Source organism: Balaenoptera ricei, chromosome 1 (genome assembly GCF_028023285.1).
Source record: "Balaenoptera ricei isolate mBalRic1 chromosome 1, mBalRic1.hap2, whole genome shotgun sequence".
Taxonomy (NCBI): domain Eukaryota; kingdom Metazoa; phylum Chordata; class Mammalia; order Artiodactyla; family Balaenopteridae; genus Balaenoptera; species Balaenoptera ricei.
In genome coordinates, this window is record NC_082639.1 from 118,432,458 (window position 1) to 118,455,831 (window position 23,374).

Consider the following 23,374-nt stretch of genomic DNA (forward strand, 5'->3'; position numbering starts at 1 on the left):
TGTGGGATCTTCCCAGACCAGGGCTCGAACCCGTGTCCCCTGCATTGGCAGGCAAATTCTCAACCACTGTGCCACCAGGGAAGCCCTTGTGTCTTTACTTTTACGTTCCCCTTTTGCAATGAATCTTTCAATGAAGCTCTCTGGGACTCTTGAAGCCTTTTGGAGGCATACCAATTAAAATAGGTATCCCATTCTGTTTGTTTGATTTGAGGGCTCTTACTTTCAAGTGCACTCTTAAATGAGCCATCTTGTCTAACTGGAAGATTCCCTATAATGGCCGTTGTCATTCTAGGTTGTCTTAGTAAGATGTTGCCACTTTTGTAGATATCTATAGCTTCTTGGACCGCATTTATCAGACATAAAATAGGCAGGTGTGCCAGAAGGTGACAAGCTTAATTCTTTGATATTTGAGGGTCCCACTTCTGTAGCTAAGCCTTGGATCTCTTAGAGCCAAATTAATGCCTAATAGGGATCTGCCACCAGATTATGTGGTTTGTTTTTTTTTTTTTAACAAATTTATGTATTTATTTACTTTTGGCTGCGTTGAATCTTCGTTGCTGCGTGCGGGCTTTCTCTAGTTGCGGCAAGCAGGGGCTACTCTTTGTTGTGGTGTGTGGGCTTCTCATTGTGGTGGCTTCTCTTGTTGTGGAGCAGGGGCTCTAAGTGCGTGGGTTCCAGTAGTTGTGGCACGTGGGCTCAGTCATTATGGCTTGCGGGCTCTAGAGCACAGGATTAGTAGTTGTGGCACACAGGCTTAGTTGCTCCACGGCATGTGAGATCTTCCCCGACCAGGGCTTGAACCTGTGTTCCCTGCATTGGCAGGTGGATTCTTAACCACTGTGCCACCAGGGAAGCCCCGATTATGTGGTATTTAACAGTGTACCTTGTTACATGGAAATTTTCGTGAGGTTGGCATGTGACCTACTTTTCATCTAACCCATGCCTTGACCAACTTATCCTAGCCCAGGAGTCTGAGAGTGAGGTGGTGAGCGCTCAGTACACTCCACATTTATTGTCTTAATTTAATTCCCAAAGTCCCTCAGCAGTTCATGCTGTGGACTTACCTCAAGCTTTGTGAGTTTCCTAATGGATGCCATCAAGCTTTCTTTTGCTTCAAGGGCTCCTATTATTTTCCCTCATTTAAATAATTCTCCCTAGTTCAACCAGACTTACTGTTTCTGACTGCTTGAGCACTGTTCCTGAGATCCGTCAGTGCCTCCTGAAGGTGTTTACACTGTAGCTGAGATTGGGCATAAACTCAAATGTTGTGGCCTACTAGATCTCACCATGAAATATCTGAAGTCCCTCACACCCCAAATTTCCACCTAAAAAGATTAGAACAAACAAACTTGAGCTTCAAATGGGAACTTGGTGGAGCTCGGTCTAAGAGAAATTACCAGAGATACTGGAGAGCAGCTGGAGAGGTAGCAAACTAAAGTGGCTCTGTAGGAAACTTCACCTTCATCTAGGAGCCAACCCGGGAATCTTCAGTAGCTGTTTTCACATCACACCTCGTTGACAGTAGAGGCTATACCTTGCAAAGATTGCGGGTTTGCTTCCAGACCACTGTAATAAAGACAATATTGCAGTAAAATGGGTCACACAAATTTTTTGGCTTCCCAGTGCATGTAAAAGTTACGTTTACACCATAGTCTATGAAGTGTGCAATAGCTTCATGTCTATAAAACAACATACATAGCTTAATTTAAGATGACTTTATTGCTAAAAATACCAAAACAATTTCAATAATAACATCAAAGATCACAGATCATTATAACACATAATAATAATGAAAAAGTTCGAAATATTGTGAGAATTACTAAAATATGACACAGAGACACAAGGTGAGCCAAATGCAGTTGGGAAATAATGGTACTGATAGACTTACTCAACGAGGGTTGCCACAAACCTTCAATTTGTAAAAAATGCAATATCTGCAAAGTGCAGTTAAGTTAGCACAATAAAATGAGATATGCCTGACCTGTCCAATGATAAAACTAAAACAATTTAGTTACAAGATTATTCAAGGGAAAACAAGCCATGGATTGAGGTAGTACAGTTCCTCATAAGCAGTGGAGTACTCTTCCCAAGGGATTTGGGCAAGACCAAGTTTTATAGAGCTTCAGAAGAGGCAATGTGGAGACAGGGCATGACTGGCTAGGAGGTTGGGAATTTCCTTATAAGACTAACAGGTCCTGATTTCTAGAGTAAGGTAAGCTAGCTAAAGCTGAGTTGGAGGATTGTGATTGGTGTATGTTACGTCTCTGGACAGGTTTTTCCTGTTAAGTGCAGGCTGACTTAGGTTTAGATTTGTGATGTGGTCTGGTCCACTGGGTGGTTCCAATGTGTGGGTCCCATTATATAAATTAACCTTTAAAGTGTTGACGTCAGCTCACTGGAGTCTTTTCAGTGGTTAAAGAAATTTTTTCACCTAAAAATCAGATAAGGGCTGGAGGTAGGTTGGGGGTGGGAGGTGGGGTAGAACGGGGCCAGTAGAAAAGCCTTGGCCAAAGGAGTGGGGCTATTGAGGTTTCTGAAGACCACAGAGTGTAAGAACAGGTTTTACAATGTCATTTCCTTGAGTATTACAGCTTGCTTCCTGAGAGAGCTTTTGGGAAAGAGGCCCCAGCAGAGGGCCCCAAGAGAGATCACAGAGCAACTCATGTTCTGGGGATGTTGAGGGTGAACAAATATTGATGAGGATGACAACAGAAATCAAAAAAGGGAAACTAGCATTGACTGTATACCCACAACACGCCAGGGACTTTGCTAGCATGCAAATTCTCTTTTGATTTTCAAAAACCTTGAGTGCAGTGGTTCTCAACCAGGGGCAATGTTGTCCCCAAGAGAACATTTGCCAATGTCTAGAGACATTTTTTTTTTCACAACTAGGGGGTGCCCCTAGAGGTCAGGTATGCTGCTAAACATCCTACAGTGTATAGGACAGGTCCTCACAATGAGAATTATTTGGCCCCAAATGTCAATAGTACTGAGGCTGAGAAACCCTGCTTGAAGGACGGGCACGCTAATCTTCATTTATACAGATGTGGAATCTGTAGTTCTGAGAAGCTACCTGTCATTCAAAATTAGACTTACACAGCTCTAAAGCCCTGCTCTTTGACCATGCCATAGTGATAAGAACAGTGATGGGTAAGAAAGATAAAGAACCAGGGCACTAATTGCTGCTCAAGGATATTTGTTGGAGGAATGAGTACAAGCGTGAACGACAAAGGGGAATAAGAGGATGGGTGTGATCATCCTATTGCCACTCTGACACACGTCTTTGTCCTTGTTCCACAATCCAAAACAGAGTCAGGATTATGATAATAAAGAAAATCAAATGGTGGGGGGTGGCCACAAGTCGCTATGCTCGATCTCAGGAGGGGTCTGATGCCAGTGTCTGCGCCTCTAAATAGATGTAGAAGTATGGGGAGTCTTCTGACTCACTCTCCTCCATCGCCTTTTCTAAGCAGAGAGACAGACAGGAGGTTCTGAGCTGAGTTTGGGTGACCATTTATTCCCCTCTTCTCCCAGAGGCTGAGCCCAGCTGTGGCCCCAGAGGAAGAGGAGAATCTGTTTCCCAGTTTCCACATTTTCTGTGAATTTGGAGTGGGACTGAGCCAGATTGATTCTGGGAAACCCTGAACTTCTGGGAGAGAAAAGTTGAGATGAAAGAGGGTGGAAGGGGAGGAGCCAATGACAAAAACAACACTTCTTTTCACTTCCTCTTTTGGACTCCAGAATTTGTCTGTTCTCTGGGGTGGAATCTGTCAAGCCTCGAGAGAAGTCTGTGTCTGCCGTGCTGGGCTGTCAGAGCCAACCTGCTCTCTCCAGGAGGTGATGGGGATCCCCTCATTCCTAGCCCTCCCTGCTGCCAGGAGTGACCGAGCTGACTGCACATCCTGCCATCCTTTGGGCCACATGCTACTGTGGACGGCTCTGCTATTCCTGGGTGAGGCAGGGTCCCAGGAGGGACAGTGGAGCAGGGACAGAAGCAGGCATGCTTTTCTAACTCAGCTGCTGTCACCTCGGTTGGGGCTGAGCTTTGGGCAAGGATGAGGGCTGGCGCGGGAAGCACGTCAGGAAAGTCAGGAGGGTGAAGGCAGGCTGATAAAAATCAGATTCTGACAACCTTGCTGGCCTTGGCAAATTATGAAATTGGCAGAGTTCTTTTTTTTAAAATTAATTAATTAATTTATTTTTGGCTGAGTTGGATCTTTCTTGCTGCACGCGAGCTTTCTCTAGTTGCAGTGAGTGGGGGCTACTCTTTGTTGTGGTGCATGGGCTTCTCACTGCGGTGGCTTCTCTTGTTGCGGAGCACGGGCTCTAGGCGCGCGGGCTCAGTAGTTGTGGCGCGTGGGCTCAGTAGTTGTAGCTCGTGGGCTCCAGAGCGCAGGCTTAGTAGTTGTGGCACATGGGCTTAGTTGCTCCGCAACATGTGGGATCTTCCCGGACCAGGGCTCAAACCCGTGTCCCCTGCATTGGCAGGTGGATCCTTAACCACTGCACCGCCAGGGAAGCCCGGAAGAATTCATTTTTTTTTAAGTCTTTTGCCCAATTTCACTCAGCACCAAAGTCCCTGGTGCTCTGCCACCCCCCAGAGTGGAGCCAGCTGTGAGGAAAGTCTAGTGACCTAGACTTGAAGGACTAATGAGTGGCCAAGGTGTTTACCTTCCTTAGAAATTTGTATTTCACTGGGACCATATCTTAGGTGGGAGGGCTAATGCTGTCTTAGGCAAATAGGAGGTGGGGGGAACACATTGTGGTTGGGGGCAGTGGCTGTTCTCTGTGCTCCTGAAACCACTTCAGGCAGCAGAAGCGTATTCTCTTTATGTGAAAGGAGATTCCCCTGGGAAAAAGCACAGGAGGGTGTGGGTTATCCAGGGAATGGGGATCAGAGAATACATAAGCCAGGCAATTCTAAAATCAGTTGTGGGACCAGAGGAATCATGCATGTCTCTTTGCACTGCACAAACATGGGGATACGTCCTGTCACCGTTCGAATAGAAAGACAGGATCTTAGGCTGCAATTGAGCGCTCCTTTCTGACCATGTTCTCAGCTGTGAGCTAGGGACCAGGGACTGATAGTGCTGGTGGGTGGAAGAGTCTAGGGAAGGCCGAGTACGGGAGCCTTATTGCCAGGAATGTCTCCCCAAACTCAATTTCTAGAGTATCTACCCTCAAATCTGCTTCAGTGTGGTCCCAGAGGACATGCAGCCACTTTCCAAGTTATGTACTATGATCGATAGTAAAATCTGTTCAGCTCTGGGAGCCTTGGCCCTCAATGCTGGATGATACTGGGGCAGGAGGTGGAGGTGAGGAAGCGAGAGTATCCTCCCATGAGCAGGATGAAATGGATTGAAGCAGAATAGCATGAAAAAGGAGCACTGAACTACCTCACTTTTCGTATGGAGAAGCTCAGGCCTGGAGTAGTGGCATGCTTCCCTACCTCTGCTGTAGTGATACCAATGTGATGCCTAGACAAGACTCCTGGGAGAGACTTTTGGAATTTTTATCCATTTGCCCTTTTGCTAAGTCACAAGGATTTACTCCGTCTTTTCCATTCTCATCTGGGCCACCATATTTAGGTCTTCATTGCTCAGTAACTCCATCTTTACACCACCTTCTGATCCAGTCTTGACTGTCCTGTCTCCTGTTCTCCGAATCCATGCTGCACACTGAGGCCATGACTTCTTCAACTACAGCTATGGCTGAGTCACTGTACTTCATAAATGACTTCAGTGCTGTTCCATTGCCTACTTTATAAAGCTCCAATTCTACTCTTAAAAGTAGATTCTCATCTAGAGCCAGGCAGTGTGTACACATATTCTCTGCTTTCCAAGATTCCACAAACTGCCTTGTTTAAACATTAAATAAATGCTATGTGCAGGCTCTGTTCTAGGACTTGGAGATTTATCACTGAACAAGAGAGACAGCCTTCCTGACCTAAAGCACAAGGTATTTGCCTCCCTCACAGTGACAGTATTATACTGAGTATGAACATATTTAGTATTCACTAATATTTGTTGAATGAATAAATGGAAGGTGACTTCTCTCTACTTTTCTCATCTCTTACTTGTTTCTTCTCTTCCTCCTCCTCTTAGTCCTACTTCTTTACCCGTTCCCTGCACTGCCACATTGTCAGCCCTACACACTCTGCTTTTCAGCTATCACTTCTGTGTCAATGATTTCCAAACCTATCTTTCTTGTTTGTGTCAAGTACAATTTCATATTTCCACCTGCTGGTTGGAGACCTCCAAATTGATTTGTCAGCTCAGAAACAAAACACATTCAAAATCCAACTATCATCTTCCCCTCACAAATGTTCTTCTCCTCCTAACATTTATATTTGTGTGAGCACAACTAATGTTTTTCCTAGTCACCCATTTACAAGACCCCCATATCTCTTCAAGTGCCACGTTCTCTCTCCCTCTTAAATTTCTCTCATGCCCGTGTCCTCATCTTTACGTTCTATTGTCAACACAATTTTGGGCTCTCTTATCTCCCACCTAGATGGACTCAATGAATGATTTCCAGAGCATTGGCAAATAAAATTAATATGGCCACTGCCCTCTTTGAGCTTACATTCTACTGAGGGATATAAACAGTAAATAAAGGAACACAAATGCATAAATATGAATTGGAAAATGGCTATGAAGCTGTCAACAGGATACTCTGATAAGAACACTTGTTGCGGGGGACATGAGAGAACAGCCTACATTAACAGGATGATATGGCAAGAGTTTTCTGAGGAAATGACTTTTAAGCTAAGACCTGAAGCATGTTAAGGATTAAGCCATCTGAAGATACAAAGGAAGCAGGTTTAGAGTAGAGGGATCAGCATACAGAAAAGCCCCAAGTTTGAAGAATGTGAAGAGGTCTGGTGTTATTGGAGCTCAATGAGTAGGGGAAGTGTGGCTCGAGATGAGGCTGGAGAGGTGAGCGGGGCTTGTGTCAGGTGTGGCCTTGTAAATATTTACATTTTATTTTCAGAGCAAAGGAAGAGCACTGAAGGCTTGTAAGCAGGAGGGTGATATTATCTGATTTGTTATTTAAAAAATAACTCTAGCTTCTCTATGGGGAATGAATTGTCGGGGGAACAAAATAAGGGAAGGGATAAGTTAGGAGATGGGAGAAAGCTGCTGGTGACCTAAAATAGTGTGGACATGGACTGAAGCTGACGCATTCAAGAACTAACTGGAAGCAAGATGATCACGACTTTACTGGTGCAAAGGCCGATGGGGTTTGGGAGAGAGAGAGGAATAAAAGAGGACTTGGAGTTTTCAGGCACGAGTACCTGGGCAGATGGTGAAGATATACACTTACATGGGGGAACCTGGGAGAGAAATAGAATGTGTCCACTTGATTTGACATTGAGATCATTGGTGATTTTGACAAGAAAAGTTTTAGTGGACTGGTGAGGGCAGAGTTCAAATTGCAGAGAATGAAACAGTGATTGGAAAGAGAAGAAATGACGACAGCCTTTGTAGAAAAAGAATTGAGAAATCAGGCTGGGAAAGGGAGCAGAAAAATAATTTTGGAATTATATGTGGTGTCAAGTGAGATTTTTTCCTTTCAGTGAAAGATCCTGGAATATATTTATGTTGATAGGAAAGGTCCAGCTGAGAAGGAGAAATGGGTGAGGCAGAGGAGAAAGGGAATAACAGAGAGGGGAAAATCCTTGAGCGGGTGAAAGGGAATGTGACCCAGGATAGAGACTGACCACAGATAGGAGGAGAGATGTCCCCAGTGAAAACCAAGAAAGGAAGATGGATAGAGATGCAATAGGTTAGATGACTTAGTTGGGGGAACATGTGAGACCTCCCGTCTAACTGCGTTTGTTTTCTCTGTGAAGGATAAAGGAAGGCATCATCTTTGAGTGAGACGGGACGGGAGGCAGAGGACTGGACAGTTTGAGGAGTGAGGAAAAAATGAGTGTCCCTACCAAGAGCCGCAGAGCAAACATACTAGACAAAAGTGTCAGAACGGCAGTTTAGTGTCCTTTTGAATATGGAGACAGTAAATTTACAGAGATACCAACCTGCCTGCTTATGTGGTAATTTCATTAACACACGGCTGAAGAAGTAAAGGCATGGACAACCCAGGTGGAACGTAATGCAGACAGAGACTGGCAAGAGAGTTAAGGGGATTTGCAAGGAGGTGATTATTTATAATGATGAATCATCATATCTAATGAGAAAGTAGGCTGATCTTTGCTTTCTCTCTTACAGCTCCTGTTGCTGGGAAACCTGGTAAGTGCTCACCACATCCTCTCCCTCCCCCAGCTACTCTCTCTCTCTCTGCTCCCTGCACCCTGTCTGGAGGTGCTCTGGGTGCATCAGCAACCCAGGACCGAGGCAGAGCCAGGAAAGAGTAATTGTTCCCACAAGATGCCCTGCCCGCTTCTCCTTCCTCCTTCCCTTCCTCCCAGGGAAGCCAGGGATGGGCAGCCACGGGGCACAGCCTTTCTGTTCCTGTTCCAGTGAGACCTCACAGATTCTGTCACAGAAAAATAACTGTCTTCTGTCTCAGTTGCCTTCCTCTCTCCAAACTAAATCACGAACCCAGGCCATTTTAGTTTCAGCCACATGCAAAATCACATGATTTGCTTAGGTTAACCCCATGGGTTGATAAATCCTCTACTTTGCATGTATCTGAAGGCTTCAGGGCCTGTTCCCTTGGACACAAACAGGAGATACCACTGGTTGCAGCTTGGTGGGATGAACACTGCTGGGCACTGCTTTCTCTGCACCACTAACCTCTCCACCTCCCAGGACTGGTAGTGGGGTGGGACTCTACCTGGGCCACTGAACGCAGGGTTCCCTAGACTGGCCTGCCAGCCTTTCTCCTCTTTTCTTGTTCTTCTGAGACCACAGAGACTCCTCTGTGCTTGGGTGTCAGGACAGGTCTATTCTAAAAGATAAAGAATGGGGACTTCCTTGGTGGTCCAGTGGTAAAGAATCTGCCTTACAATGCAAGGGAAACAGGTTCGATCCCTGGTCAGGGAACTAAGGTTCCCACATGCCCTAGGGCAACTAAGCCCACACAACTAGAGCCCACAGGCCGCAAACTACAGAGCCCACGCGCCCTGGAGCCTGTGTGCCACAATTAGAGAAGAGAGAACCCACACGCCACAACTAGAAAGAAGCCGGCGCACCACAACTAAAGATCCCACACTGCAACAAATATCCCTCATGCCGCAACTAAGACCCGACACAGCCAAAAAAATAAAATAATAATAAATATATCTTTTTTTTTGTTCTGACTTCTTCCATTCTTTTTTTTAAAGATGTATTTATTTCTTTTTATTTAGAAATAAATACATCTTAAGGAAAAAAGAAACTAATAATAAGCTGCTGTATAAAAAAATAAATAAAATTCTAAAATTCAAAAAACAATAACAAGCTGTAAGGATATATTGTACAACAGAATATAGCCAATATTTTATAAAAACTATAAATGGAGTATAACCTTTAAAAATTGTGAATCACTTTATTGTATACCTGTAACTTATATAATATTGCACAGCAACTATACGAATAAAAATTTTTATTCCAAAAAAAAAAGAAAGAATGGAAGAACTCAGAACAGAAACGTGATGCCTGACTCTCAGCCTGGCACCTCCACCAGATGTCCCCATTTGTCTTCTTCCAGCTGTGGAGAGAGTTTATCCACTAGTGTCCAAATGCCTCAGCTTACAGGGGAGGAAAGTGATTCCCCAAACGATGTATGTGTAGTATGTGTGTGCGTGTGTGTGTGTGTGTTTGCCCTCTCTCCCATTCCCCTATCTCTTGTCCTCTCGCCTGAATAGGAGCCAAGCTCCCTGAGAGAACCTGGGTTCCTGGGGGCCCCTGTGTGGGCTGCATGAGTTGCAGGAATTGCCTTTAGTTGCAGAACAGTTCTGCGTTGGGTTCCTCTCTTGATGTCTCCAGCGTGGCCACAGTTTTCCATCATCTGCGATTTGGGGTCTGCTTAGGCCCTTGGGGTCCCTTTCCTCATGCTGCCTTCTCTCTCTGCCCCTCAGCAGGTCTCCCGAAGGCTGTGGTGAACATTCAGCCTGCGTGGATCAATGTGCTCAAGGAGGATGACGTGACGCTGATGTGTCAGGGGACCAACTTGTATGAAGGCAACCTCACCCTGTGGTTCCATAATGGGAGCTCCATCCAGAGCCAGAACCAGCCCAGCTATAGCTTTAAGGCCAGCAGCAATGACAGCGGAGACTACAGGTGTCAGAGAGAGCAGACCAGCCTCAGCGACCCTGTGCATCTGGATGTGATTTCCGGTCAGTGGAGGAAGGCCTGGGAGAGTCTGGGAGAACAAGGATAGAAGGAATCTGCTTATATGGCAGAGGTTTTTCAGAAAGGGGAATTGCCTGCTTACTGGGAAGCATGGCTGTGAGTTGTTTGAAGGGGCTTTTGTCCACTCATTTCCCTTTTCACGCACCCCATTGCTTAGTATGTGTGGTGAGGTGGAAGTTCCTAAGAGATTTCTCAGAATATGTTGGGCTCTTTTGTCTCGGTGCTGATTGAGCAAGAAGGTGACAAGGCCACTGACAGGCAGCTGGGTATGAGAGAAGCAGAAGGAAATCCCTAATTCACAGAAATCCTTCCATTTTTATGGCAGAGTCGAATGCACAGACAGACAACTGAATCCTAGCCCTGGAAATTGCTAGCCATGTAAACATGATAATTTCATTTACCTTTGAGCTTCAGTTTCCTCATCTGCTCAGTGGAGATACTACTGCCTCCCCCATCAGGTTCCGGTGAGAATCAGCATTTCCCTGGCCCCCTGCCCTCTGTGCAACTTGAGGTGAAAGTTGTGTCTTAACCACCTTTTATGTCCAGCCCCAGGCACAGGACAGGGCTTAATAAATGTTTGCTGAACCGATCAATGATCCTCCAAAGCTCCTGGCAAGAAATACGTTCTCCACAGAGAAAAGCTGCAGTGTGATTATGATGAATATTGTCATTGCTATTCTTCACTTAGTCCCCTTCCCTCACCCAATTCTCAAATTCTCCTCAAAGGTATCTAGGCCCGGTGGGCCTGCAGCTCCAGGCCTGCAATCTCTACCCTCTGTGCTCAGCAGGAAAAGACAGTCCTGGAGGGAAGCCCCAGAGGCCTGGCAGGGCCTCAACCTCAGTGCTCCTGCCTCTCTAGGAAGGGGTGGAGGTGAGGGATCCCTCCCCCGAGACTGAGCAGGTGCGTTGACAAGGAGCCCTGGCCCATGAGGTGGACACCGCCCTGAAGGACCTAGGTGAAGAGCTAGATGTGAAGGCCTGGAGCCAGAGCACCAGCCATGGGGGCCCTGAGCCACTGTCATGGAGACTAGAGTCAACAGAACGCCGACTGCACCGATGGGAGTCCCCACTCAGGTGGTGGCGCTCGTTCCCAGACAGCTCAGGGCCACGGTCTGAACAGCAGGCAGAGCAGGCACTGCGGGGCAGCTCCGTGGGCCTCAGTATCTCCACCAGTTCGTGTCCAGCAGCAGCTCAGCAGGCCCAGCTGCACAGCCTGGCTGCCATCTAGTGGCCACAACTGCTGCTAGTCAGCTCCCCCAGACACCAGCACAACGCAGCAGCTGAGCGCCACCCCGGCCTCAGTCAATCTGGCCACTGCATCAGCCTCCCAGCTCACCAGCCAATCCCGAGTGAGCTCTCCCAGTGTTACCACTGTGACCCAATCTGTGCTACTGGGGAACGCCACCTCCTCCCCCTCAACCTGTCCCGGGCCCAGATGCATCTAAGACCACAGCTGGGAAACCTATTCCAGGTAAACCAGACCTTGGCCCAGCATGTGCCTCTAGCTTCTCAACGCATCCTGATGCCTATTAGGGCAGTGGCAGTCATCCAGCAGGAGGGGCTGTCTGCTCAGGCTGCTGGAGTCCAGGTAGATGCAGTTCAGGTAAAGAACTTGGCATTGAGGGACAACAGGCTCAGCCCGAAGCTCCACCCAGAACGCTATTCCCCTGTTGAGCCTCCCCCAGGTCCCTGTTGTCTTCTGCATGCAGTCCGTGCACCTGCCGGGCAAACCCAGGCGCTGGCTGCCAAATGCAAAGAGGAGGGCGATGATGTGTCCACATTGGGTTCCGTGCTCCTGCCAGGGCTTCTCCAGTAGCAGAGAGCCCCAAGGCCACGGAGGAGGAGAGCAGGCTTGGAGAAGAAGCTGAACTAGTGACCAGTGGGAATGCTAATTCAACAAGCAGTGAATTAGCAGCCGTGGCCCCTGCCCATCAGCACCTCCTCCTACACTAGCCATGGGGTCCAGATAAATGGTGACTCAAACAAACCTCCACAAGCCATTGTGAAGCCCCAGATGCTCACCCAAGTGATTGAGGGCTTTGGTATCCAGGATGGAGCAGAACCTGTCCCAGTGTGTTGTTCTCCATTTCTGAAAAGCCACTACAGACTGGTCTCCCGACAGGGCTGAATGAGAATCAGTCAGGTGGCCCCTGGGGAGGGGACAGCCCATCTGCTGAGTAGTCAAGAAGACAAATCTCCTGAAGTTCCAGCACTGTGGGAAGTACAGTCCTGGAGAACAGTTTTGTGACTCCACGAGTTTCTGCTCCATGACTTGTACTAAAAGGTAGAGTGTGAACTGTAGCTGCCAGTTCTGGTTGAAGAGGAGAAACATGAAAGAGTTTCAGGAAGCCCACTATGCTTGTGTTCACCAGTGCGGACCCAGCTGCAGCTCCTCTGCCATCACCCATGCTAAGATCCAGGGCAAGTGCCACAGGGGTCAAGAGGACTCTAGCTGGGGTTCAGAGAATTCCAGTCATGGTAAAGGACTCTCTCCAATGTCCCTGGGCCTTTATCGGTGAGAGCTGGACATGGGGAATGTGACCCAGGGAACCTCCATACAGCTGTGCCTACACCAGGATTCATGGCATCAACCCTGTGTTCCTGTCCAGTAATCTTAGCCACTGGAGTGCAGAGGAGGTATATGAGTTTATTGCTTCTCTACTAGGCTTCCAGGAGATTGCAGAGGAGTTTTGTTCCCAGGAGATGGATGGAAGGGCCCTTTTTTGACTTAAAGAACACCTTGTGAGTGCCGTGAACATGAAGCTGGGCCCTGCCCTCAAGATCGGCACCAAGAAATTGTCCTCGAGGAGACCTAAGGTGGCCCTCTTGCACAAACCAGCCTAAGGCTGACACTTCCACTGTCCAGGTTACAACCTGGTACCAGTAGAGACTTTGCCGAGAAGAAAGTGCTGTTCATATGATGTGCACCTTCAGTAGAGGGGATTACCCAGACAGGGAGGAGAAGTGCAAGAATTGGTTGCTGGTGCTACATGGAAGCAGCTTTGACATTTTCTCTGGGTTCTGCTTCATTTAAAAAAATCTTCACAATTCTCAGCATTCCCACCTACCCCAATCCAACCGTTATAAAAGAGGCAGTCTAGGGGACCAGGACTGCTCACCTAATCCTGGAGTGGAATGTCTAGCCAGGGCCTGAGTTCCTCAAGAGGAGGAATACACAGGATGGCATGGGAGGAAATGGGTGGAACGCAGAGGGTGCCTCCCCAGTGGGAGAGGTGGGGTTTTCTAGCTTGTGTGACCCAAGTCGCAAGATCGGGTGCTCCCCACCTTCCCTCTGGATTGTCCCACTGTAGCCGTGGCCCAGAGTTTTCTCTTCATTGTCACTCCCTCCCTCAGTATTGAACATTTTCACCTGCATTTGTGGCAGGCTCAGCAGCCAGTGTAGAGACTGTTTTGGCATCATTCCGATCTGCTGAAGGGGCTAAGCGTGGTTGACTAGCACACGTGTGGCTGTTGTCATTTCTTTCTCATGTCCCGGCTCCCTTCCAACGTATCTATTGTTTTCTACCCTTTCTTTCCAATTCCAACTCTACTGTGTCCTATGGCTTTAGGAAAAAGGAGTGCGTGGGCTGAGGTCAGATTATAAGTACCCACCTTAGCCTCTATTCCCTATACGACAAAGAAATTAAATATCTCTTTCCTCAGTAAAAGGATGAAAATCGGAGGAAAAGAGTACATAGCAGGCTAATGGCCCACCCATGTCACTGCTGCCTTTAGACAAAGTCCCCGCTGAAGTGAAATTCCACATTTACTAACATGCACCAAATAAGCTAATATTTGTTAGATGTCCGTTACTTTCCCCAAAGACACTTGACTCTGTTGTGTCCCCCTCACATGTTGTCTCCTATGTCAGACTGGATCCTTCCCTCCCTCCCTCCCTCAGGGAAAGGACTGTACTATTGGGTCTCCTGTATCCTTCCTGCAGAGGCCTGTTGGGCAGGACAGGAACGGGAAGACAAGCATATCCTGAGCACCTCCTATGTGCCAGGAACTACTGTAGATAGCTAATGGGATTATTGTGACTATTTTCACATACGAGGAAACGGAGGCCCAGAAGACTTAAATTATTTGCCCAAGATCACAGAGCTCATACGTGATGGAGCCAGAATTAGAGACCAGGGGTGTCTGATTCCAAACTTAAGCTCTTCCCTCCACACACAGCGGCCCACCAGTAAGGATGGTCTGGGTCTCGGATTTGAGTCAAGACCTCCTGGGTCCTGTGGTCGCTTTGTGTCTTTCAGACTGGCTGCTGCTCCAGACCCCTAGCCTCGTGTTCCAGGAAGGGGAGCCCATCGTGCTGAGGTGCCACAGCTGGAAAAACAGCCCTCTGAATAAGGTCGTATTCTTCCAGAATGGAAAATCCAAGACGTTTTCCTATCTGCGTTCCAACTTCTCTATCCCACAAGCAAACCTCAGTCACAGTGGCGAGTACCACTGCACGGGATTTATCGGGCGGGCACTGGTCTCATCACAGCCTGTGACCATCACTGTCCAAGGTGGGAACTCTGTGAAGATGAAAGGAGGGGAGAAGAGGGATTAGACAATTAGGGGTAAGGTCACATGGACCTACAGGGAGATCTGAGAAATGCCCTAGCAGCAAACCTGGGCTCTGGGGCAAAGGACAGGGGCATGGCACCTCGCTAAGTACTGGCCAGAGCTTGGAGCCCTCAGCTTCCAGGTGATAGGTGACAAGGCTCTTGTTCCACTTTGAAATATAGGGCCCATCGCACCAAGCCCAGCAGTGGATCAGAGCTATCTCATTGGTGCAGAAGCTGTCTAAGCTCCTGGACATTCCTAAGAGCTGAGGTTTTCCTAATTTCTTCTCATGTCTCATGATATGTCCATTCACTCTCAAAGGCATGGCATGTCCTTGGCAGTTCAAGGCTGTGCTGGGTACAGTGGTGGAGGCGTCAGGTCCATCCTCCCTGCCATCCCCGAGGACTAAGAGGAACCCTTCCCTCTGCCTTACACACTCAACAGCGTGCCTTCATTTGATTAGCAGAGAAACGTGGGTATAGGAGAGGCACAAACCCAGTTCCAGAAATCCTGTGCAGGCGAGGTTGAGGGGGGAAGTGCATGTTGCGTTGGAGGAAGGACAGGGATGGGTACTGCCTGTTCCAACGCCTGTGTTCCCCAGGGTCCAGCTTGAGCAACTCCTTGTCGGTGACGATAGCGGTGGCTGTAGTCGCTTGGATTGCTGCAGTGGCTATTGCTGGTGCCATAGTAGCCTGGTTCTGCCTCAGGCGAAAGCAGATTTCAGGTTTGTGCCTCCTCTTGGTCCCTCTTGTCATCAGTCCCTACTTAGCCAAGGCCCTAACCCCAAACATTGCTAGAACCCTTATCTTTGGGCTAGAGAATCCTTAGCATTCAAATATAGTCCCATATTTTATTCATTCATTCATTTGACAGGCCTGAACAAACTTGCTTATGTGTCAAGCACTGTGATAGACTCTGTGGATGATGCCAAGACAAAGAAGTTCAGTCTCTGCCCTCAGGGAATTCATAATATTGTGGGGAAGACTGAAATGCAAATAGATCAGTATAATTAGAGGGGATAAGACCAGTATTAGAGAATGCAAAGGCTATGACGGGGGACAGAAGAGCTGGCGCAACCCAGCATGGGCCGGGGCAGTTAGAGAAGGCTTCAGAGGAATGCAGTGTTGTGTCGTGACTGAAGCACACCTGGTGGGGCCAGACTGCCTGAGTTTAAATCCCAGCTCCTCAGGTCACCAGCTGGATAACGTTGGGTGAGTTATGCAATATGTTGAGAAGATGGAGTTGGTGTATTAATTTAAGAATATGCCGATCATGACCTGCTGAAAGAGGAGGCACAAGCCACCCACATGGGCTTGGCAGCTCCCTCAGCAACTGATTTCACTTCCCAGATTGGTGAAAGTGAAAACCCCGGGGTCATTTTGATTGAAAGTACAGTTTCGGTACACTCACGCAAAGGAAGTAGAGTCACAAGACTTGCTACTTACAGATCCCAGAAATGGGAAGGGGGGGTGGCAGTCCTCTGTCCCAGGTCATGGGTGAGCAGGAGAGAGAGAACAGTGTAGCAAGCAGCTATTACTTATAAGGTGATTGGGGTGGAGGACGCTATTTTGCGGGCTTAACTCTAAGTGGTTATTTTAAAAGGGGCCCCAGGAAAAGCAAAGCGAGCACTTATGGCGGGAATCCTAAATTCAAGTCCTTATCTTAAATGTTCCGATTCTGGGTGTAAGCAGGTTATCATACTGTAAAATGCCTAGGCAGCAACTCAGGGAAACAAAGTTGTTTTTTCAGGAAAATAAACGTTGTTTTTCTCATCACATTCAACTTCTGTGTGCCTCAGTTTCTTCATCTGAAAAATGAGGCCACGAATAGAACCTACTTCCTAGGGTTATGAGGGTGAATGAGTCGGCAGCTAACAGACAGCAAACATCACGTAGTATCACACATAGTATGAGTTATCGTTATGGAGGAGAGTTCTGATGTTTGAGAGTAGCAGTTAACCAGGCAAAGAGGGCTAGAAGAGCATCCCAGGCATGGGGCCAAGACATGGAAATGAGAAACATTGTGGCTAGGATGGGGATCATGGGACGAGTAAGGAGGTTGCTGTAGGCAGTTTGATGCCATTGAAGCCATAAATCACGAGGCAGAAAAAAAGGAGAGATGAAGCAGGGCAGAAGGATGTATTCCAGGTCATGGAATCCACGTAGGCTACCTTTAAAGAACTAAGCTGTATTCCAAAGGGGTTGGCAAGAGCACAGGAGGGCAGTAACCACGTCTCCTTGTTCTGCGCTCCCCACTCCTCCGCCCCCCCGCCAGCACCTAGCACATGCTTGCCACGCAGCAAGATGGTCGATAAACATTTGTTCACTGACTGATCAGCTGAAGAATTTCAGCTCTTGGAAAGCAGCCTCCTTCCCCCATAGTACTAATGTAAAAGAGCCGAGAGAGAAGGGAAGGTGCCATACAAATCTAATAAGCAATTCATAACACTGAAAAGCTAGCTTGCTGGTGGGAGAAAGCGCTTAAGATAGCCAGATACAGAGAAAGTAAAGGGGAAAAAAGACTCAGAGCCATTGACAAAGAGAAAATAATACTACTAATACCTCACAAAGCACTTTGCAATTGGTTCATAGCCAAGACCTCAGTTACTGATGATAAGTAAATGTAGAGATTCAGGGAGAGATACAGAGAGAGAGAAAGAGGTGTTTTTTAAAAGGCAGAGCAAGCTTAAGGAAGATGCAATAGAATGGCCTTTCTGAGAGTCCCAGGAGTCCCTACTGTTAACCTAGGCAACTTACATCTCTCTAGACCAGCCCTTTTACAGGCTAGGGCGGTCCCTGGGGAGTGGGGAGGAGGGGGGAGGCGTCTGTGTGGGAGAAGGGGGTGTGTTGGTTCTAACCCGATCTTGCCTCTGGTGGTCTTTGGTCCTGAAGACTCGGGTCCTACCCCATAATCCTACTAACCTCCTATGTGCCCCTCCTAGCTCTCCCAGGAACCCCTGAGCACAGGGAAATGGGAGAGACCCTCCCTGAGGAACCAGGTGAGTGCAGCTCCCACTCTGGGGGCTCAGTGACACCCTGCCTTGTGCATCAAGAAGCTGCTTGTGTGAGTTCTGCTGGGAGCACAGGAGAGGGAGGGGGCAGTGGGAGGAGGGCAGGGGCTCAAATCTCTTGGTCAGTTCTGAGACTAACTCCTGGGCCTAAAGAGGACCTCACTGGAGATAAGGAGAAGATGAACACCTGTCCTAGATAGAGAGGCAAGGGCCTTGTCTGAGTTTCCAGGGTCAGAAATGCTGGGGATATTTCCAGAGCAGGACGTCAGAGATACTTAGGTCTTTCTGTGGAGCTTTGGAAGAGCTGGCAGAGGACTGGGGTTAGATGTTGTAAGACTAAGGCAAATAGAATTAAGGGGATAAAATTCTAGAGGAAAGGAGAAAGAGCCCTAAGGAATAAAACTTAGATTTGCTGCAGAGTCTGTCTCTGTGGAATGATTGGGTAAGGGTAACAGGGCTCAGCTCTTAGTGGAACATTAAGAGGAGATTTTGGCCTGAGAAAGTTCTGGGGTACTAGGTGCATTAGTGGGCTTTACTCTGTGGGCAAAGCTTGGTTCTAACGCCCACTCATGTAGGTTTTTTAAAATGCAGGCCTGGCACTAGCTCTGTCACTATCATAAAATGGAATCTTGAGTGTCATTCCCCCTCTTGGGGTTTAGTCACCTCATTGAGGAGACGAGTGGGTTAGCCTGGATGATCTCTAAGCCCTTCCAGGTCTGACATTCTGAGACTCAGTGAGCATCCAACCCCTGGCCCAAGTGGGAACGTGTTAAAGGAGCAGTAATATTCCAGGCGACTTCCTGACTGGAGTTAAAGCCAGAGCACGAAGGAAACTGGAGCTTTCTCTGGGGACTCCCAGGCAGCAGAAACGGACAGGAGAAAGAAGCCCTCGAGGACTCCACCTCAGATGGCTGGAGTATGACTCAGAGCAGAGCCAACAGGTTTGAGAGCTTGAGCAAAATGGCACAGCTTTCCGGCTGCGCTTTGAGCAAGGCCCCTGTGTCCTGTGGCCAGGCCAAATGGGGATATGGACCAGTCTTCACCAGGACCAAACTGCTGTAGAAGAAAGTCCAAACACAAGTGGATTAGCCATTTCGATGTTTGGTTCTACCTACACTGGCATAAATATATTTCACAAGGCATTTATTTCACAGGAAAGCATTGGGGCTGACGGTTTCCCAAAAGGCACAGCTAGGTTGCCGGGATGGTTGAGGGATGCATTAGAAGGAGAATTCAGGACGTGGTTTGTTCCAGAAGTTGGAGCATGGCACACAGGGACTCATTGTGTCCTGGAGATGAATGAAGACACTAGATGCATTGTCTCAGACTCCCTCCCCACTTCCTGAGGAATGCTGCTTTGCAGTTACTGAGGCTGCTTTTCGCACTGGCAAAGTGAGTTTATTGGCAAAAGCATGAGGACATTTGGATGTGTTTTAGATATTTACCAGGGAGAGTACTGGCTGGGTTGCTTGCTTCCTTCTTTCCTTCCCTCCAGCCTTCCTTGCTCACTCTCACTCTCATGCTTTCTTTCTTTATGAGATCAGGGAGTGTCAGATACTTCAAAGTTCCAACAAAGATATACCACATCTGGCCAATGTGGAAAGGCCACCATCTGTGGCTGGCAAAAATCTGGATTACTTCACTCTAATACTCAACACCCCCATCTCCTCCCCAGTATATCTCCGATCCCCAAAGCTGCCTGGTTGCTTTGAGGAAAACCCAGTGATCCTCTGAAATGAGTGCAGCACAAATGATCGCCTCCCTCTGCTAGTGTGGCCCGTGCGGGAGGCCATGTCTGGGATACCAAGGGCGAGTAGGGGATGAAGCTTTTGGCCTGCAGGCCTGAGTTGGGGTTCAGTGGTCCTCGCCTCAAGCCTGGTTTGGGCCTCAAGCAGCAGCGCGGGTAGGCAGTGCCCCCGCTGATCTCTGTTCTTTTTGCCCACAGCCAATCTCACTGATGCTGAAGAGGCTGCCAAAACTGAGGTGAGCCGTCCCAGCCGCCTGCTCTTCCTTCTCCCTTCTCCTTCTCCCCTGCCGCTGCTTCTGTTGCCTTCATTCTTGTGACCTCTCTGTGGATCCCCATTGCTCCTTTCTGCTTTCTCTAGGCTGAGAATACAGTCACCTATTCACTTCTCTCGTATCCGGAAGTTGCAGAGGAAGAAACAGAGTCGTCGGATTACCAGAACCACATTTAGTTTTCATTGTCTTGCCTGGGACTTGGGGAAGAGAATCAGAGAGGCCAAGATCTGGTGTCTTCTGTCCTGAATTCCTCTTAAGGAGGAGAAGAGGATGCTGCAGTTCTAAAGGAGAATGATTCTTCCAGAGTTATCTATGTGAATCCTGAAGCTCCCTGTTTTGAAAGCCACAGACGATATGGTCTCAGCTAACTGACTGCTGATTTCTTCTGTGCTTCAGCACTTCTCGCCATCAGGACTCTTCTGTTATACATCCACAAAGCCAGTGAAAATTACCTTTATTAAGAGATTGTAGAAACATGGGAAATGCTTATGTTACAGGTTACACGAGAAAAATTAGATAAGTATGTATGATTTCAAAAATGTTGAGATAGACTAACATATGCCACTATATTAAAAGTGATTGTTTCAGGGTGGTGGAATTATTGGTGATTTTCATTTCCTCTGTTAATTTTTCTGTACAGATCATGTATTACTTTTATAATAAAATACTACACTAACAGCATTACCTTTTAAACGCTGTACCGGTTGGAGTGTAGACTGATTTGGGGTCTGTTTCTTTTCAATGGTAAGAATCTTGGGAAGGTAGTAATGGGTAGGAAGTGAGGGAGAGAAAAGACTTAGAGTGTAGGACGAGTATCCCTCTTCTAAAAACTGAATATCCGTCTTCCAGTGAATTTGTGTTCTTGTTTTCATGTCTTCTTCCGCTTCCTCCCATGACAAATAAACACCAGTTCTCAGGAAGCCAAACTTCAGATGAGTCCTCAGTGGAGACTGCTGACTCTGCCCTGCTCTTCTCCTATTATAGTCACCAGAAGGATGTGAACTTCTCAGAGAAGTTCCCGGTAGGTTTGAAACGTGACTGACAGCTTCCTTGGGAGTTTGGTTGGTGCCCTTGGAGAGGGCTCGTTTTCCTGGGACTCTAAGAACTTCACTGTGCAACATTCTTGCAATCAGGATTTAGCTGCTTCCTTTGTTGGGTAGTTTCCATAACTTTCTATAATACTCACATATTGTATTTCATACTCACATATTGTTATAATAATAAGGAATAGTAATTGCAATTACTGGGTTATTGAGGGGCTTACTTTATGCCAAACTACATGCTTTAGAATTAGAGCATTTAAGAGTATTGGCCATTTATAGTTCTTCTTTTGCGATTTTCTTGCTCACATACTCATGCCCATTTTTATAGTAACAATGTATGTCCCTTTATTTATACATTACAAGGTAGCAACTTATTTTATTTATATGTAAATTATTTTACTCTGTTAATTTTTAAAATAAAATTAAAATACAGATAAGCAAAAAAGATAATTAAGATTACCTATAAATTCACAAATCAGAAACAATCAATGCTAAGGTTTTTTTTCGGTTTTAATATTTTTTTATTGAAGTATAGTTGATTTACAATATTGTGTTAATTTCTGCTGTACAGCAAAGTGATTCCGTTATACATATATATGCATTCTTTTTTTAATATTTTTTTCCATTATGGTTTATCATAGGATATTGAATATAGGTCTCTGTGCTGTACAGTAGGACCTTGTTGTTTATCCATTCTGTATATAAAAGCTTGCATCTAATGCTAAGGTTTAAAAGATGTCAATCCACATTCCTGTCTATAGCGATATGTATAAGCATATGGATCACATTAGGTTTTTACACATAGGCAAAAACTCATACTCATTGTGAGCATGAAAACTCAAACAAATATAAAGAGGAAAATTGAGAGTTCCATTTTGTCCTTGCCGCCCATCCCCATTCTGTTCTCCCTTCTGTGGGTAACCACTGTCCAACATTTGGAGTATATTTGTTTTTTTTTTTTTGATACGCATCCAATACATATTTATAGTTTTTTTAAGGCCATAAATGGGATCACACTTTACATATGCTTATGCATTTGATTTATTTTGATTAATAGTTTATTCTGGAGCTCTTCCATGGAAGTTGTTTTTTTTTTTTTTACTTTAAATTTATTTATTATTTATTTATTATTTATTTTTGGCTGTGTTGGGTCTTCGTTTCTGTGCGAGGGCTTTCTCCAGTTGTGGCAAGCGGGGGCCAATCTTCATCGCGGTGCGCGGGCCTCTCACTGTCACGGCCTCTCTTGCTGCAGAGCACAGGCTCCAGACGCGCAGGCTCAGTAGTTGTGGCTCACGGGCCTAGTTGCTCTGCGGCATGTGGGATCTTCCCAGACCAGGGCTCGAACCCGTGTCCCCTGCATTGGCAGGCAGATTCTCAACCACTGCGCCACCAGGGAAGCCCCATGGAAGTATTTTTTTAAGGTTTATATAGTATTCTATAGAACAAATGCTATGCCATATTTTATTTAACCAACATTTTAAATATTAGCACTTTTTCATTGTTATACACAATACTTCAATGACCAACATTCCTGGATGATTATTTTGACTACACGTGTATTTCTGCAGTATAAATTCCTAGCAGTAGAATCATTGGCTCAAAGGATACTCTCATATAATTTTAAAAAAGCAGTTTACATGTCCTCCCAAAGGAGGACATATTAGGGTACCCATTTCCTGACCCCCTTGTCAATGTTGAGTGTTTTTAATTTTTGCCAATCCAATTATAATGGACAGTGTTCTTATCCAGCATGAATTTTCCCTGATTCCAATAACGGAGCCTGATTTCCCTTTGACTAAATAGCTCTACCTCCCCTCAGTCCATGTGGGTAGGTGGGCTGACTTCATGCCTGATTTTAGAGGAGAACATGCACCCCAAACTGGGTCAATCAGGAGCTGTTTCCCTGGAATTTAAATCTTGAGCAGAGTGACACTATGACTGAAAACAAGTGAAGTTCATTCATCCCAATGGCACTGCCCAGATGAGACTAACTTCCTACAGCCCTGAATTGGCCCTGTTTCTTATAGTTTCTAAGATCCTTCAACTTCCTTTTATATCAGTTAATTTAGATTTGATAGAATTCTCCTATAATATCCTATGGGCTTGATACCTTTTTTAGGATAGACCTTTGACAAACTTTTTTTCCTGTAATTATTGGTCTGATCAGGCTTTTCTATCTCTTTTGGAGTCAATTTTGAAAAATGTTACTTTCCTAGAAAATCATCCATTTTATTGATATGCAGCTGTACACTGTATTTTCTTCTATTTTTTGGTAATAATTTGTGTCTGTACTTACATCCCCCCTCTCATACCTAGCTTTTGGGCTTGCTTTCTTTTGTCAGATGACTTCCGCTGGAAATAACAGGAAATCTGATTCAAGTTGGCTTAAACAATAAGGAAATGTATTGTCTCACACAACAAAAAGTTCAGAGACAGGGTGTCTCCAGTGC

The 23,374-nt window shown here is 46.4% G+C and overlaps 1 protein-coding gene across 5 annotated transcripts; it reads left to right on the top strand.

The window, feature by feature from the left end:
- Window positions 1-3,798: 3,798 nt before the first annotated feature.
- Window positions 3,799-20,478, top strand: LOC132352466 (low affinity immunoglobulin gamma Fc region receptor II-like). 5 transcript variants are annotated; one of them, XR_009498734.1, is made up of 8 exons: window positions 3,799-3,952; window positions 8,232-8,252; window positions 10,025-10,282; window positions 14,558-14,812; window positions 15,454-15,576; window positions 19,120-19,254; window positions 19,808-19,845; window positions 19,968-19,988. XR_009498734.1 is itself a non-coding variant. In XM_059902977.1 (8 exons), exons 1-8 carry the CDS (start codon window positions 3,841-3,843, stop codon window positions 20,055-20,057), a joined length of 954 nt encoding a protein of 317 aa, XP_059758960.1. In that variant the 5' UTR covers window positions 3,799-3,840; the 3' UTR covers window positions 20,058-20,478. The 5 variants fall into 5 exon arrangements, 4 of the variants coding, with proteins under 4 accessions (XP_059758960.1, XP_059758937.1, XP_059758945.1 ...); XM_059902977.1 differs by lacking the exon at window positions 19,120-19,254 and adding an exon at window positions 17,794-17,850 and having other exon boundaries at window positions 19,968-20,478; XM_059902954.1 differs by lacking the exon at window positions 19,120-19,254 and having other exon boundaries at window positions 10,028-10,282; window positions 19,968-20,478.
- The last annotated feature ends 2,896 nt before the right edge of the window (window positions 20,479-23,374 follow it).

Coding starts and splice junctions, on each gene's coding strand:
- LOC132352466 (XM_059902977.1), top strand. CDS start 3,841: ATGGGGATCCCCTCATTCCTAGCCCTCCCTGCTGCCAGGAGTGACCGA. Junction 14,813..15,453: donor TGTGACCATCACTGTCCAAG/GTGGGAACTCTG, acceptor TGTGTTCCCCAG/GGTCCAGCTTGAGCAACTCC. Junction 17,851..19,807: donor GACCCTCCCTGAGGAACCAG/GTGAGTGCAGCT, acceptor TTTTGCCCACAG/CCAATCTCACTGATGCTGAA.